The sequence below is a fragment of the Miscanthus floridulus genome, chromosome 12 (genome assembly GCF_019320115.1).
Source record: "Miscanthus floridulus cultivar M001 chromosome 12, ASM1932011v1, whole genome shotgun sequence".
Classification (NCBI taxonomy): Eukaryota; Viridiplantae; Streptophyta; class Magnoliopsida; order Poales; family Poaceae; genus Miscanthus; species Miscanthus floridulus.
In genome coordinates this window covers 79,343,079-79,357,118 of record NC_089591.1, presented here as the reverse complement: position 1 = coordinate 79,357,118, position 14,040 = coordinate 79,343,079, and the positions used below count along the sequence as shown (strand labels likewise).

General features: G+C 44.9%; 1 protein-coding gene and 1 long non-coding RNA gene across 9 annotated transcripts; one reads left to right on the top strand and one right to left on the bottom strand.

The window, feature by feature from the left end:
* The first annotated feature begins 4,594 nt into the window (after nucleotides 1-4,594).
* On the top strand, nucleotides 4,595-14,017 carry LOC136497866 (serine/threonine-protein kinase STY13-like). 7 transcript variants are annotated; one of them, XM_066493744.1, is made up of 8 exons: nucleotides 4,595-4,761; nucleotides 5,582-5,664; nucleotides 7,089-7,241; nucleotides 7,317-7,449; nucleotides 7,560-7,755; nucleotides 12,778-12,902; nucleotides 12,989-13,147; nucleotides 13,351-14,017. In XM_066493744.1, exons 3-8 carry the CDS (start codon nucleotides 7,138-7,140, stop codon nucleotides 13,663-13,665), a joined length of 1,032 nt encoding a protein of 343 aa, XP_066349841.1. In that variant the 5' UTR covers nucleotides 4,595-4,761; nucleotides 5,582-5,664; nucleotides 7,089-7,137; the 3' UTR covers nucleotides 13,666-14,017. The 7 variants fall into 7 exon arrangements, with proteins under 7 accessions (XP_066349841.1, XP_066349838.1, XP_066349842.1 ...); XM_066493741.1 differs by having other exon boundaries at nucleotides 7,082-7,241; XM_066493745.1 differs by lacking the exon at nucleotides 4,595-4,761 and adding an exon at nucleotides 4,889-5,071 and having other exon boundaries at nucleotides 5,587-5,664.
* Nucleotides 10,944-12,762, bottom strand: LOC136497867 (uncharacterized). Of its 2 annotated transcripts, XR_010769453.1 has the most exons (3): nucleotides 11,534-12,746; nucleotides 11,377-11,459; nucleotides 10,944-11,275 (listed from the first exon to the last, which is right to left on the bottom strand). It is a non-coding gene; the product is annotated as an uncharacterized lncRNA (long non-coding RNA). The 2 variants fall into 2 exon arrangements; XR_010769452.1 differs by having other exon boundaries at nucleotides 10,944-11,459; nucleotides 11,534-12,762.
* Nucleotides 14,018-14,040: the final 23 nt, after the last annotated feature.

Sequence of the window (14,040 nt, the reverse complement as noted above, 5' to 3'; positions counted from 1 at the left end):
CTTCATCCAACGTGTCACTTAGTGGATGCGTGTACCTATTACAACTATAGATGTGGGCTTATCTTCCAGTTAGCCGTCCAGAGGTTCTGGCTCATCGTGAGTGGTTCCAAGGTCAGCCTCTAAGTCAGCAGCCAACGTGGGTGTACCTTTGGGACCAGGTCAGGGTTCCGTATGCGAGGTTAGAGCGGTCGTACATTGAGTTCACGAACGAGCTAGACACGCTGACGGAGTCTAGTGTAAGTAAATTTTATTTCCTATGCTAGTTTGAAATGGATTAGTATACCATCTAACATCTTATTTGGACATGTTGCAGGTGGAGTGGGAGCCGTACGATGGAGATGGGGCACTTTCTTTTCAGTTGAGCAATGTTTGTGAGTTCGACGATGACTTCTATAGGATGAGGTGACCTCTAATCTGCTTCTATGTTGTTGAGTTCCACCTGCCAGATAGAGTTGCACGTTAATTTGGAGTGAGACAGCTTTGGCCTACGGCTCCGTTCTCGCCTGGCGTTGACTTACACAAGTAAGCGTTTTGCTATTTCAAATGTCTCATGATGGTCCATTTCTATTAATATGGTGACATGTACATGGATTCAAGTAACGATGACATATGTGTAGGTTGGATCGTTAGAAGAACAGAAAGATTTTTGACTGGGAGAAGCACCACCAGTCTTACATTGAGCAACAGGAGGAGATGCACGACAACGTGGATGAGAACAACGAGCCGCACACGAACCGTGAGTTTAGGCGGTACCAAGCTTGGTACTAGCATGCGACACGTTGTAGGCTGAGGGTACAGTGGATAGAAGATGACTACACCGACATTGAGTTCTCCGACGATGAAGACACGACATACGACCAATCTACTCATGTAGGAAGGCATGTGGAGGCAGGACCGATCTTGGACAGAGTGGTAAGTTAATTGTCTTATTTTTCTATGTTAGGTTGCATACCAATACATTAGGCATTCTTAGACAGACATTAGGAGTTATCTATTTTAGTTAGTGTCACCTTCGAGCCATATCACCCTTATAATACGTTAGATTCTTGTACAAAAGAAAACAAAATCTATTGTTATCTGTTTAGAAGTATTATTACTGAGAACTTTGTTGCAGGGCAATACACTCAAATGCTCCATTGAAGAGATTGAGCACATTCGGCCGAGAGTCAGGGGTGACTACATGCTTAGCTTCCTGGACGTAAGATTCAAAATATTCTTTTAAACATATTATTAATACGTTAGATTCTTTTAGTTAACATAATTTTGTACAACAGAGACTATCATGTCGGCTATACCGTGCGGCTGCTCGTTGTGGTTGTAGGATAGACACGACGCAAGACGTGTATGTTCCTTCCGCAGACAGAGCAGGCTTGGGTTCCTCTAGCCAAGTAGCTACACGGGACGGAGACGAGGACGAGGACGACATGGACCAGAGGCACGAGGAGCTTGGCCCCTCTCAGCTCCATGACGCTCTCTCGACTCAGCCTACACCGCCTCCAGGCACTAGGCGACACCGTCCGCGTGATCCTTACACTCTAGGTATGAGCTCTCTCGGTTACAAGGGTAAGGGCAAGAGTAGGAGGCAGTGAGGGTTGTGGTAGATGTTAGTATGCACTATTATAGATTTTATATTTACTTTTTTATAACTATTTAGGACTATATGGACATTATGAACTATTTGGACTGTGTAGGACATGTTATGTTGGTTGTGATGTTCGTTGTGGTTGCATTTTGCTTATTGGATGATTAAATATTTGAAATATATAATGATGTCTCTGTTTATAACTATGGATGGTTCTGAAACAAGGAGAACTCTTACGAATTTTTTCCGTGAATCATTAATCATACTACAATGCTAAAAATGCACAAATATAGTACACAGATTAATTGTAAAATTATTAGAATATGTATAGTCAATCGTATCGTATAGACACTTTGCAGATGAATCTAGGGTTACCAAGCAACAGTTCGGTATATGATCTCATATGCCATTTCATGTATTTTGTGTGTTGAAAAGGCTCAAATCTAGTACACAGATTAAATATAAATTTATTAGAACGTGCATAGTCTAATCGTATCGTACAGACTTGGGTCGGGACTCCCGACTTAGGTCGGGACGTCCGACTGTTGGAAGTTCTGACTCACATTTGGACTTCCAACGGCCACAATCACTACGTAGGCTAAGTGACTGGGTGTCAAGACTTCCGGCATGAGTCGTGACTTCCGACACCAACAGTCACTAAAAAATATTCTACGTGCTCGTAGAGTGCTAGAGTGTCTCTCTTTTGAGTTTATTTTTATGCTTGAGCACTATATCTTTCTCAGACCAACTAAGTTTACATCCCTCTTTATAGTGCGACGGATCTTAAACTCAAAACAAAAATAAAACTATTAGAGAGCGCATAATGAGTAATAGCTACGACATATCTCATTAAGATCATATTAGTCCATAATTTTAATGTCATCAATACACCAAAAACCACATAGGGGACAAATACATTTTCAAATTCTCAGTCTAAAATATACTGAGTAAGCAACTCATCATCCGAGTATCAGTTCTGTACCACAACCCTGTTGCTGTGGCTAGGCTCACCTGCATTGCTCTGACCTGCCTGTCGCCTATAGTAAGCGGCCTCCGCTTCATTTGCGGCCGCTGCGGTCTGAGTAAAGAACGCGTCGTCATCCTTCTCGGTCTGCAAGCCCGCCTCTGCTAGAGCGATGCACTCGCTCAGTCTCTCACTCAGTTTGCCAGTGTCGTCCCCATCCTCGTTCTGCTCATCAGACAACACAATCGGTGATTGAACGGTGCGACCAGCTCACGATCTATGCTCATCTAACTTCTTCTCATACCTTGCATGAGTCACCTCTGCGGCATGTTTCTCGCTGCAACCAATCCCTTCATGTATAAAATACAATCAGTTAATAACGTGATTATATTACATTTAAAATCAGGCAATGAAAAAAGTGAAAAAAGGCTTTCAAGCACTCACTAGCAAATAATGCAACAACATGCTCGTTCAAGACCTACATCTGTACTCTTGTCTCCTCCCTTGCCTCCTTTCTTGCCCTCTCCTCCTCTAACGTCATCCGCCTCTCCAATCCCTATTTGTTAAGTCCAACATCGATCGGGTTACAAATACCGCGCTGTTTAGCAAACTCACACATCTTTTGTTTATGATGTTTAACGAATAGGTTGACGTAGTTAGGTCCATATTCACTCTTCCGTGCAATTACTTGCCTCTCCTTCAGTTCATCCAAGAACTTAGCTTGACCATCATAACATTCTCATCTGTATTTTCTAGTGTTCTGTTCAAAATAAATATTATATCATATATGTGTTAGCAAAAGAAACAAAATACGATTTCATGTTTACCATAAAAATAACCAACCTCATCATACTCAACCATATGGCCGCAATAATGACATATTTCAAGCTCTGAAGGGACTAGGCCATAGTTAGATTTAACACCACATTCACACATGACAGGAGATGCTTTGTAAATTACCCTTTTTTCTTCTTTTTCTTAACCTTTCGCGGTTCTTTCGGCCATTGGTTCCTAGGACCATACAACCACTCTTTGAAACGGCACTTCGTCATTGAAAATACCTAAATAAGATGATATTAGTACATGAACACATATAGCTTAGCATTTCAACACATACACTTTGCACTTACTTCATGCTTGTTTAGACACACAAACTCCAACGTATTCTTAGGATTTATCACAACTCGACCTCTGCAATCGCACAGAGGAGGTTCCTCGAGTCGTCTAACCGTGGCTAGGTGCTTCTCCTTAGCCGTCATTGACGGAGGGTTAGGGAGGTGGAACCCACCGCTTGAAGTGCTCACGTGGATGTCTCCCTCTGAAACAATCGTCGAAAAGGAGGTACTTAGTATCAAACTTATTTGCACCGTCAATCCACTGAAAGAAAAAGTACCTCTCATGATCCTACACAACGAGATTCCAACAAAATATTAGTAACATACTTACACAAATAAAGAAAAAAAGATAATGAAAACAATTTCTTACATTAAAACGACTGCATGTGTAGAAGCACCGCGCCGCTGTGTCCGGATGTTTCAATTTAAAAACATGGGCCGGAAAACCACAGTCACAGTTTGAGACAGGGAGGTCAGGAGGGACGGGGCATCTTTGCTAGACGCGTCGGGGTATAATTCTCGAGGACGACCCCGTTTTCGCCAAAACTCCTCCCGAAATATTTCTTGCATCTAACAAAACGAATGTAATTTAACAAACATAAATCAAAACATCACAAATAAATGTCAATGAGAACCATAACTACAATACAACCAATTTCGTTCTAAGAACCGAAATCAATTAACATTAAACCCTAAATTTCTTATTTGATGCACAACAATGAACCCATAACATTCAATGACGTATTTGTGAAAAACTAAAAAAAAAAAAGGCTAAAAAAATAAAAAATTTCGGCCGGACGGCCTTACGAGTGTGGAGTAGCCCGCGGCTTCGTTTGCCTGCGCGGCTAGGCATGCTCCGGTGCGCCAGTGGCCCAACCAGTGCCCGAGCGGACACAAGCGGGATCCCGCGAGAAGCAGCGTCTCCGGCAGTCCACGCGGCGGGTCGAGATGCGGCCCAGGCACGCGGTGAGACGAGCTACTCCTCCGGTGGCCGGCGCAGCCAAGTGAGGAACGGCCTCGGCAACCCTCGTGGAGGCAAGCTGCCTCCGATTGCGATGCAACGGCGAGGGTCGGACGGTGTGGAAGATTGCGCAAACGAGGTGCGTACAGTATCTTTTCCGATCGTAACCCAGCCCTCTGATTGGAACAGGATCTCTGAGATATCGTAACCCAGCCTTAAACATGGTTCAAATCTACCCCATCCCTCGTTTCCCTATCCCAATCTTTATTTCCCTGAACCAACGCCACCCTTCCGTCCGCTGCATCCCTCCCAAGTCCACGTGCGTTCTGAGTGTCTCTCTCGCCCCCCTCTCGCTCTCAGAGACGACTGGTGGGCCGTCGCCACCGCCGCCCTAAGCCAGGCGCTGAGGCTTTCGTTGCTCTCTTCGCCGGCGACGAGCACCCCACCAGGTACTCCCACCCCTTCCCTTCCCTTCCCTTCATGCTGTTCGAAGCTGAGCACCGAAACCCTAACCTAAAGCTATTTAGCTATTTGATTTGACAAGCCTCCTAGCTTCCCCTTTACTGGATCTGCCCCTGGTGGGTGATCTCCTCGTGATGCAATGGCGCGTGCAATTTTTTTTCGTGGTAGTTGTTTCACATCACAAAAAAAACAGCGGCTTAGTTTTAAATTGCTGTAGTTTTGCGGCGGACCGCATTCAGGCCACCCACTGGTTCAGTTTAGGTACCCTTCCATTTTCAGTGTTTATGGAATTTATTAGGCTTCTAGTACTTCATTATTTTTTGCTTCTGCTCTGGTCAACATTCTAGTTCTTCTCCTCTAGGAGGTCAGAGGTACTATCATGGTGTGTGAGCCTGGTGCGGAATTTAGTCGAATGTGCATGATCATTCTGTTGCATCCATTTCTGTTGATGTGCTCTATGTTCGTGTCTTTTCTACTAAACTTGTGAACTCTTTCAGAGTAGATGTTGTCAAATACACAGGATGACAGGACCTTCTAGCACACAGCCATTTCCTGTGAGGTTTTCTTAACGTGTACAAAGGTATTGTGTATTCTTACAAATTCTACTTTTGGATGGTATTCAATCGTTGCTATAAAGGTATACATGGGCCTCATGTACATACCATAACTTGGACATAGGTAATAAGGTTCAACCTAGAAAAGCCCCATATATTTGATGAATTCAACCTTTTGCAAGTATCCAAATATACTGATGTATTATGAACACCCCCAAATAACTTCTACAAGCAGAAACACACAGCGACAGGAGGGACTTCCGCGCTGCCACTAACAAATCTAGATCGGTGCCTTTCCCTGGTCGACAGTTGGCGTATGGCGGCAGTGGCGGCGGCGGCAGCCCTCGGTGGCGTCTAAAAAGATGGCCACACACTCTTCACTGTATCCACTTGCCTCTTATCTCCTTCCTGTTTCACGCGACTGGTGACGATCTGAGGTGAAGGTGACTTCAATCTCATGCTTGGGTGTCAACATTGGGGGTGGGCTAGTTGTGACCGGATCTGTGGTATGGCGGCCCTACAGGCCAGTTCCGGCGGCGGGCACCTACCTTTGGTGCTTCAATGACAGTCAAACGGCATAGCAATGTTGGTTCCATGGATGATGCTGGTATACCCCCACCTGTCGGCGCCACGCTGTTGAGGCCTTTACTCACTTCTTGTTGTGTGGATCCATCTGGGTGAAAACTTAGTACTGGTTTATCCAGTCATGCGGTGACGGCGTCTTCAAATGTCTCTCTCCTTGGAGACCTCGCATTAGGAGGTGCCCTTTGTGGGGGCAGTGTGATGTTGGTTTCCCGACTTGGTGGTCAGAGCTCAGCCAGCATTTGGAGTTGTTCATCACCTTTGTTGGATTTGGCTCAAGCTTAGGTTCCGCTTTCACCCATTTTATTGTGAGATTGGTTCTTGCGGAGGAGACATCATGAAAAAACCGTGAAAGTTTGACTACATGATGAGCATGTTAAAGATTATTATTATTCTTATAGGTTTTATCTTTTGAAGGAGATGTATTGGCTATAAACCTTTAGGCCATATGCCTATCTTTCTAGTGGTGGGTTTTTTTTTGTAACTTTTGTGGTCCGATCAGGGAATGATTGAAGCCAGAATAAATCTTTCCATTATCTAAAAAATAACTTCTACAATATAGGTATAAACTTGTTAAAAATATGTATACCTGATGAGGTATTCCACCAATTGTACCAACTGGTTACTTCTACTGCCAAGAATCCGTAGAATACACGGCACAGTACTCATTTGTTGTAAGGTGGTCTACTCGTGCTAACCAACTTTGGAATACTTTCTAAATAAAAGTAAATAAATTTGTCGGATTCACAAAATCTCAGCCTTTTTACCTATATATGTTCCGTAAGGTTTTCTATCTGTTCTTTTGGAAATACCTTTCTAACAAACCTCACGTACTTTCTAAAAGTTGATCTTTTATTTAAGTTTCTAGTGGGGTCGTGTGACCCCACAGGACCCAAAACAGATAGCTGCCATCAAGGATGGAAGGTCTCTCCATCGATCCCAAGTGGCTTATCGACCCGAAGCTTCTCTTTGTTGGGCCACGCATCGGCGAGGGCGCTCATGCAAAGGTCTATGAGGGGAAGTAAGGCCCATCTTTTTGATCTATCATCTGCAATTTTCTCCTAATCGAGCACTTATTTGATGCTGGGATTGGCAGGTATAAGAACCAAAATGTTGCTATCAAGATTGTGCAAAAAGGGGACACCCCTGAGGAGATGACCAAGAGGGAGGGGAGATTCTTGAGAGAGGTGACCATGCTGTCAAGCGTGCAGCACAAGAACCTCGTCAAGGTCTACTTTTGCAGTCATGTTGATTCTTTCCTCCTCAAGGAGATGACCAAGAGGAAGAGGAGGTTTTTAATGCATTTGTTTATTGAAAACTACGACTGCTTGTTTCACAGTTTATAGGGGCCTGCCTAGAACCTGTCATGGTGGTGGTGACAGAGCTACTAGTGGGGGGCTCGTTGCGCAAGTATTTGGTCAGTCTCCGACCTAGGAGCCTTGAGCCTCATGTAGCAGTGGGGTTTGCATTGGACATTGCCCGAGCTATGGAATGCTTGCATGCACATGGGATCATTCATCGTGATCTTAAGCCTGGTAAGACTTGTCATTTTGTGATCTGATCGTTGCGTGCTCTCTATATTATTCACTGCATAGTAGGTGGGTTTCTTCAAACTGTGGATATACCTCTTTTTGCTCTCCATGTTTACCATGTGGGTATATATCTTTATTACTTTCTTTGGAAAAATAATTAACCTGCAATATTTACTTCCTTTTAACAGTTGATTAGTAAATTCCGTAGTTGAATATCAATCTTGTAATGGCATTCATGTGGATTAGTTCAGGATGGAAATGTGCCTTATAGTAACCTGCAGATGAGAAGTCTCTTCTCCTTGCACTATTACATCCTATATATATATAATTTTATAGTAAATTTTGCCATTACATGTTATTGAGATTGTAGAATGTTATGTTATCATAAATCTTCTAAAAAAAATCTGTTCTTCCCCAGTTTTGGTGATTAATAAATTAGTGCCTCCTTTAATTTTGTGGCATATTCTAATATATTGATTCACATCAAGTTTTGTTTCCTGTTGTGTGCGCTGTCTTATTTTATACATTGTGATTATTCTTCATTTCTTTTCTGCTACCACTGTTCTCTTCAAAGATGAAGTTCAGATGTTAAGTGCCAACTGTTGGCATTGTACTCACTTCTGGCAATCTATGACATACCATGGTTATCTAAGAACCTTTTTTCCCTTGCCTATTCTTTATTGTAGCATGCTGTAGTTCTATGATGGATAATTAATAATTCACTAGTTGAATGCCCGTGCGTTGATATGAGCTTACATAAAATCCCCTAACATTCCACTTTAAACAGACACCTCTTCTATGAATCATTCCATGCTTTACTCATTTTCATGAAAATTGCGATATGCATCTTCTTCTGAATAGAATTTTAAATTTTGTTTGGAGGAAAGAACAAACCAATGTCGTAGAATAAATATTGTTTGAATAGACTGTACAAGGCGCTCATCATTTAGCTCTTCTTGCAGCTATAAATTTTCCAACCCTTCTGATAGAACCTACTAAACACTGCCTTGAGATGCATCTTTAGTAAGATTCTGGAACTCAGACCTGGCATCTTAGCAAGATTCTGGAACTCAGGCCTGGCATCTATCTCAGAAGATTCATCGGGAGACATTGAAATTCTCCTATCTGATTTCTGAACAACTATTCTCTAGATGGCCACATTAGCAAAGTGCCTCTCCAAAAGCATCTGAATACAAACCTACAGGGCATGTGAAATCTTTTTTTTTTTGAAACAAAAGGCAGGAGCTCTACCGCTCAATTAAGCCGAAAGAATATTATGTACAAGAAGGTTAGCCGGACGAGATGCCAGAAAGGCACCCGAAGGGCTAACCACCCCATGCGACGCAGCTGAGCACAAACACGACACACTGCCATGGGTCATCGTTGCCGAGCATGGAAGCCAAGCTGCCAGCAGCTCCGACTTCCCATGGCAGGCCACCCACTAGTCACCCACCGATGGGTTTGAAGCTAATGGCCGCCACCGGTCATCGTTGCCAAGCTCAAACACCGAAGAGCAGCTCCGACTTCCAAACGCAAACCATCGCCCCGCATCGAAACCGCGACAATAATCCAAATGCGACGCCTTCAGGAAGGGAGTGATGCCAATGGCGTCACCGTCGCACGTCCAAAGTGGACGGAGTTTTCACCCTTGGAAGACATGCTAGTGGGGAAATACGACGCCCCCAACAGGGAAGCGGCGCCCAACGGCGTCGCCGTCGCCAAGGCTTTCGCCCAAGAATCCTCTAGCACACTTGTCGGGTCGCGAAGCCGGACCCGTGCCAGCCTTCACCGCCATCGCCGTTGTCCCGGCGCCCCACGGAAGCCCCTTAAGAGGGGCATCGACGCTCTGGCTGCACGTAGCAGCCGCACAGCTGCGTCAGTCGCCACCCCCTCCGACCGGGCCACGCAGAGCCGGACCTGACTCTGCGGCTCGGGTCACACCGCTGCACGCCGAGGCCGCATTTGACCAACGTCGTCGGCTCTGGCACCTGCCGATGTCGCTACCGTCATCACCGCCAGTGTGCCCCACCATGTCGGGCTCCGCCCCATGTCCTGGGGCCGCCGAATCCGGACGCCAGGCCCCGAAACCGGCGCCCCCTGCCGACGCCGACGCCGACGCCTCCGTCTTGACCATAGCTGCAGACACCATTCGCCTTGGCCGCCAGACCGGCCGCCGCGGGTAGGCCGGCCGGCAGAGGTCGCTGCCCCGGGCACAGCCAAGGTCATGAGGGGAGGGACGGCAGAGAAGAAAGCACCGCCCCCCCAGCACATGCATGGGCCTCGGCCACCGCGCCGGCCGCCAAGACAGATCCGGCAGCCTGGGGTCCGGATCTGGCCCGACTGGGCCCCGGACTGGCGGCCTCAGCCAGCGCCGCCGCCGCCATCAAGAGAGAAGGGGAACGCGCGGAGAAGAAGACCTTGCCGCCGTCCCCTGCGCCTGCACGGACACCAGCCGGCGCTGCAGCAGCCGCGGCAGCCACCTCGTCAACCTCCACGCCGGTTGCGCGGGGCCGGACCGCCGGCCTGCTGCAGGTGCGCCGCCAACACGAGGAGGGAGAGCCCCGCCGCCACCATCACAGCCGGCTGGGCGGCCATGTCGGCAGCCAGCTCCGGCAGCGGTGCGGCAGGCGAGGAGGAGAGGGGTGAGAGGGAGGCGGCGCGGCAGGGGCCTCCTGAGTCGCCCCGCGTGGGGGAGCGACGCCGGCGTCACCAAATGATAAGATTCCGTGAAATCTTATATAGCGTGAAATCAGGTTATAATTTCTAAATGTAATGCATGTACACAATACTCTACAACACATCAAAGCAAAACACATCATTTGTTTTGTCAATGCAGCCTCAAGATCAACCATGATGCAATCATTCTGAAAATGACCATTACATTTTATTGCATCAGGAATTAATACATGTATGCTTAAAAAATGAACAGGAGGATAGAGTGTTGGATCTTTACATGGACACATATACGTTTGCTTATACTACTTTTTAATAAAAATAAATAAATAAATGACTAATCATACATAGCAAGTTGAAAATACCGTGCATTTGACTGCTTTCCACTCTGGAGTTTGGAGATGTGTGCATGAAGATGTATTTCTCTGAAAAACATGGGTTACTTAAGTATATAATTTCAACAAGCTATTGTAAGAACATATACTGCCAATCATCGTTTCCTCCTGTGAAGACAAAAAGCATACTGCCAATCTGCAATCTAAAAGCATTAATTTGTCACTATCTAACCATTGTTTCCTAGGTAGGGTTCCACCGCGGAAATAAGAGGAGTTGGAATACACTTCTTCAGGTTGCTAAGGTGCCAATTACTGAAATTGATCGGTCTATAATTGAATCAACACCATGAGACCTATAAGCTTGCCGAGGATCATTTGTACTCAACCGACTCCCACGCAATCTCTGCATTGTGCACAGAGTTTGTTTGCCCCAACTACAACAGATGACCATTCTCTCCTCGCTTCAGCTGCACATCTTTGTAGGTTTCTATTTTGGCGGTGGAGTGACAGCCATGCTGCGGGAGCATTATCAGATGTTAAATAAAGAGTTCTAAATGGTCAAAATTATCGTGCAAATAAAGCAGTGTCACATCTATTAGGAGTACAGATAACAGACTCTCAGATAGTATAGAAGATGTTTGCATTTCCCAATAATCCCTCCATCAATCTTCAATTGTCATCACCAAAAGTTGCTCGTTCCTGCAATTTTTTGAACTTTATGCCAAAAAATCTGAAACTGGACAATTTGAAGTTGTCATATAAGAGTAGTTTACCTGACTAATTTGTTTGAGAGGCATGCGCTGGTTTTCGTGGCATTTGTAACCCCTTCGGCCCTTCCACCTCATACTCCAAACCTGCACCCACGGCCTCTACCATGTATGTCCATGGCCGCCTCAATGGTCCCTGCTGCTCGTCCCTCTGTTACTGAAATACCAAGCATGTCATCGAAAAAGCCACTATCTCTGTTGTTATTAGGTCTCGGCTTTGCTTCATCGACGTACAAACTGTAGCAACCAAGGACATCACCACTTCATATGCTTTATCCAAGGAATCTGAGTAAGAATCCAAGTATCGACGCCACCCTTACCATAAACTTGTTTGCCATGGCATGAAAAATTCAGAAGCCATGACAAACTAAAGTTGAATCATGCATCACAAATTCAAAGAAAAGAAATAATTGTAGTAGAGAAGTCTCACGACCGTGGGGTAGTTGACCTGATAGGGTAGGTGTGAGAGGTTGCCGGCCGGCCGCCGGCTTCCTGCCCGTGGTGGCTGGTTGAGTGTAGCAGCAGGGAGATGAGAAACAGAGAAAGGAGATGAGAATTGGATTGACTGTAATTGCTTGATTCATTCCTTGGTCACGACTGATTAAAAAGAGATTACAAACTCTCCTAGCCTCTCATTTGCCTAGCTGACTTCTTCCCTATTGCTAAATCAGGCGCCTGCATGATCTCCATGCATGTTCCTGCGCCTAATTCCTGAGCTGCATGATCTCCTTGGCCTCTCCTTGCCTAACTAGCCCCTATTCCTGCGCCTGTAGCTATTCCCAACCATAACAAGAAGAGATTAAGATTATCATGGTTCTGTCATCTGCAGTGTTTGTCGTGATTCTACTGTATAATTTATCAAGTAACATAACATTTAGCTGAGATTTTGCTAGTGCATAACTTACCCAACCTACTGTCATTTCCTGTTCCAAATGCATCAAGAAATATAAAGTAGCCTGAATGATTGGTCGTGATGTAAGCATAGTTTGAAGATGTTAATTTCAGCGCAGTGGAGTCTTCATCAGTAGAGATTACTATTATCTGAGTTTCAGATCATATATGTTCAATCCAACAATGCATTTTATTTTTTATTTGGTTTGTTAAACCACTGGTGACATCTTGTTAGTTTATCATGAATTTCCTTTTCTTTTCTTTTTTTTGTCCCATGTTATCTTTTAAGAATCTGCCTGACAGATATTTATTCAGACTGTTGATCTTTAGTCTGTGTTTTTTCCCTTCACTTTGTGCAGAGAATTTGTTGCTGACTGCAGACCAGAGAACAGTAAAACTTGTTGATCTTGGTTTGGCTAGGGAAGAAACATTAACAGAGATGATGACTGCTGAGACAGGAACATACCGTTGGATGGCTCCAGAGGTTTCAACTGTATTCATATTTGTCAGTTTCTGAATCCTTAATTTTCTGTGTTATTATTATTAATGTAACCTGGAATATCTCAACAGTTGTACAGCACAGTAACATTGAGGCACGGAGAAAAGAAGCATTACAACCACAAAGTAGATGTCTACAGCTTTGCAATTGTCTTGTGGGAACTCCTTCACAATAAACTGCCCTTTGAGGGAATGTCTAATCTTCAAGCTGCGTACGCTGCTGCTTTCAAGGTAACACCTGATACTCTAATCATGAGCCAATTATCCTGAAGAATTGTTGAGATCATCCCTGGGTTATGTTTGCTTTGGTATGTTTATATATACACATATCTTGCATGGTGTTTCAAATATGTTCCACCACATGAACTCTAGTTTATTCTTACACCACTGCATGTGTTTTGTATTTGACCAGATGAAAGCCTTATTTGCTGCAGAATATCAGACCAAGTGCTGATAACTTGCCTGAGGAGTTGTCAGAAATCCTAACATCCTGCTGGAAGGAAGACCCAAACGAGAGACCAAACTTCACACAGATAGTGCAAATGCTCCTACATTACCTATCCACCCTTTCGCCACAAGAAACCTTGGCCCCTCGCCGCACATTCAGTTCGGAGAACACAATCCTGCCTCCAGAATCTCCTGGGACGAGCTCACTTATGGCTTCTCGGGGTGACCTCGGCGACACACCGAAGGGCAAGAAGGAAGACAAGCCAAGGGGCTTCTTTTTCTGCTTCAGTGAGTGCTATTAGCACAACCCCAAAGGGAACTCTGAGAAGTTGCAAATACTGAATCAACATCGTCCCCTGATGCCCTGAGACTCAACCATGGTCAGTCGATCAAGTCTCGGCATCCATAGTCCATACCCTGAAGAATGGAAGTGTAGTCAAACTGTTGTTTCTGCAAATCAGGTCTCCTGCTTCGTTTACATGTTGATATACAGCAGGGTAAAACGGGGAACATTTTGACTCCAGATAGTAATGATGGAAATAGCTTATCCCTGTATTTTCGGTGCACCATGATATATAATGGAGTTACTAGAGCGCGACTATAGATTACCTGTCTCGTCTGCCATCGTATAGAAATAAATCAATAATTCGCATTTATTGGTTTGTCTGCCGCAAAGG

Coding starts and splice junctions, on each gene's coding strand:
- LOC136497866 (XM_066493744.1), top strand. CDS start 7,138: ATGGAAGGTCTCTCCATCGATCCCAAGTGGCTTATCGACCCGAAGCTT. Junction 7,756..12,777: donor TCATCGTGATCTTAAGCCTG/GTAAGACTTGTC, acceptor CACTTTGTGCAG/AGAATTTGTTGCTGACTGCA. Junction 12,903..12,988: donor ACCGTTGGATGGCTCCAGAG/GTTTCAACTGTA, acceptor ATATCTCAACAG/TTGTACAGCACAGTAACATT.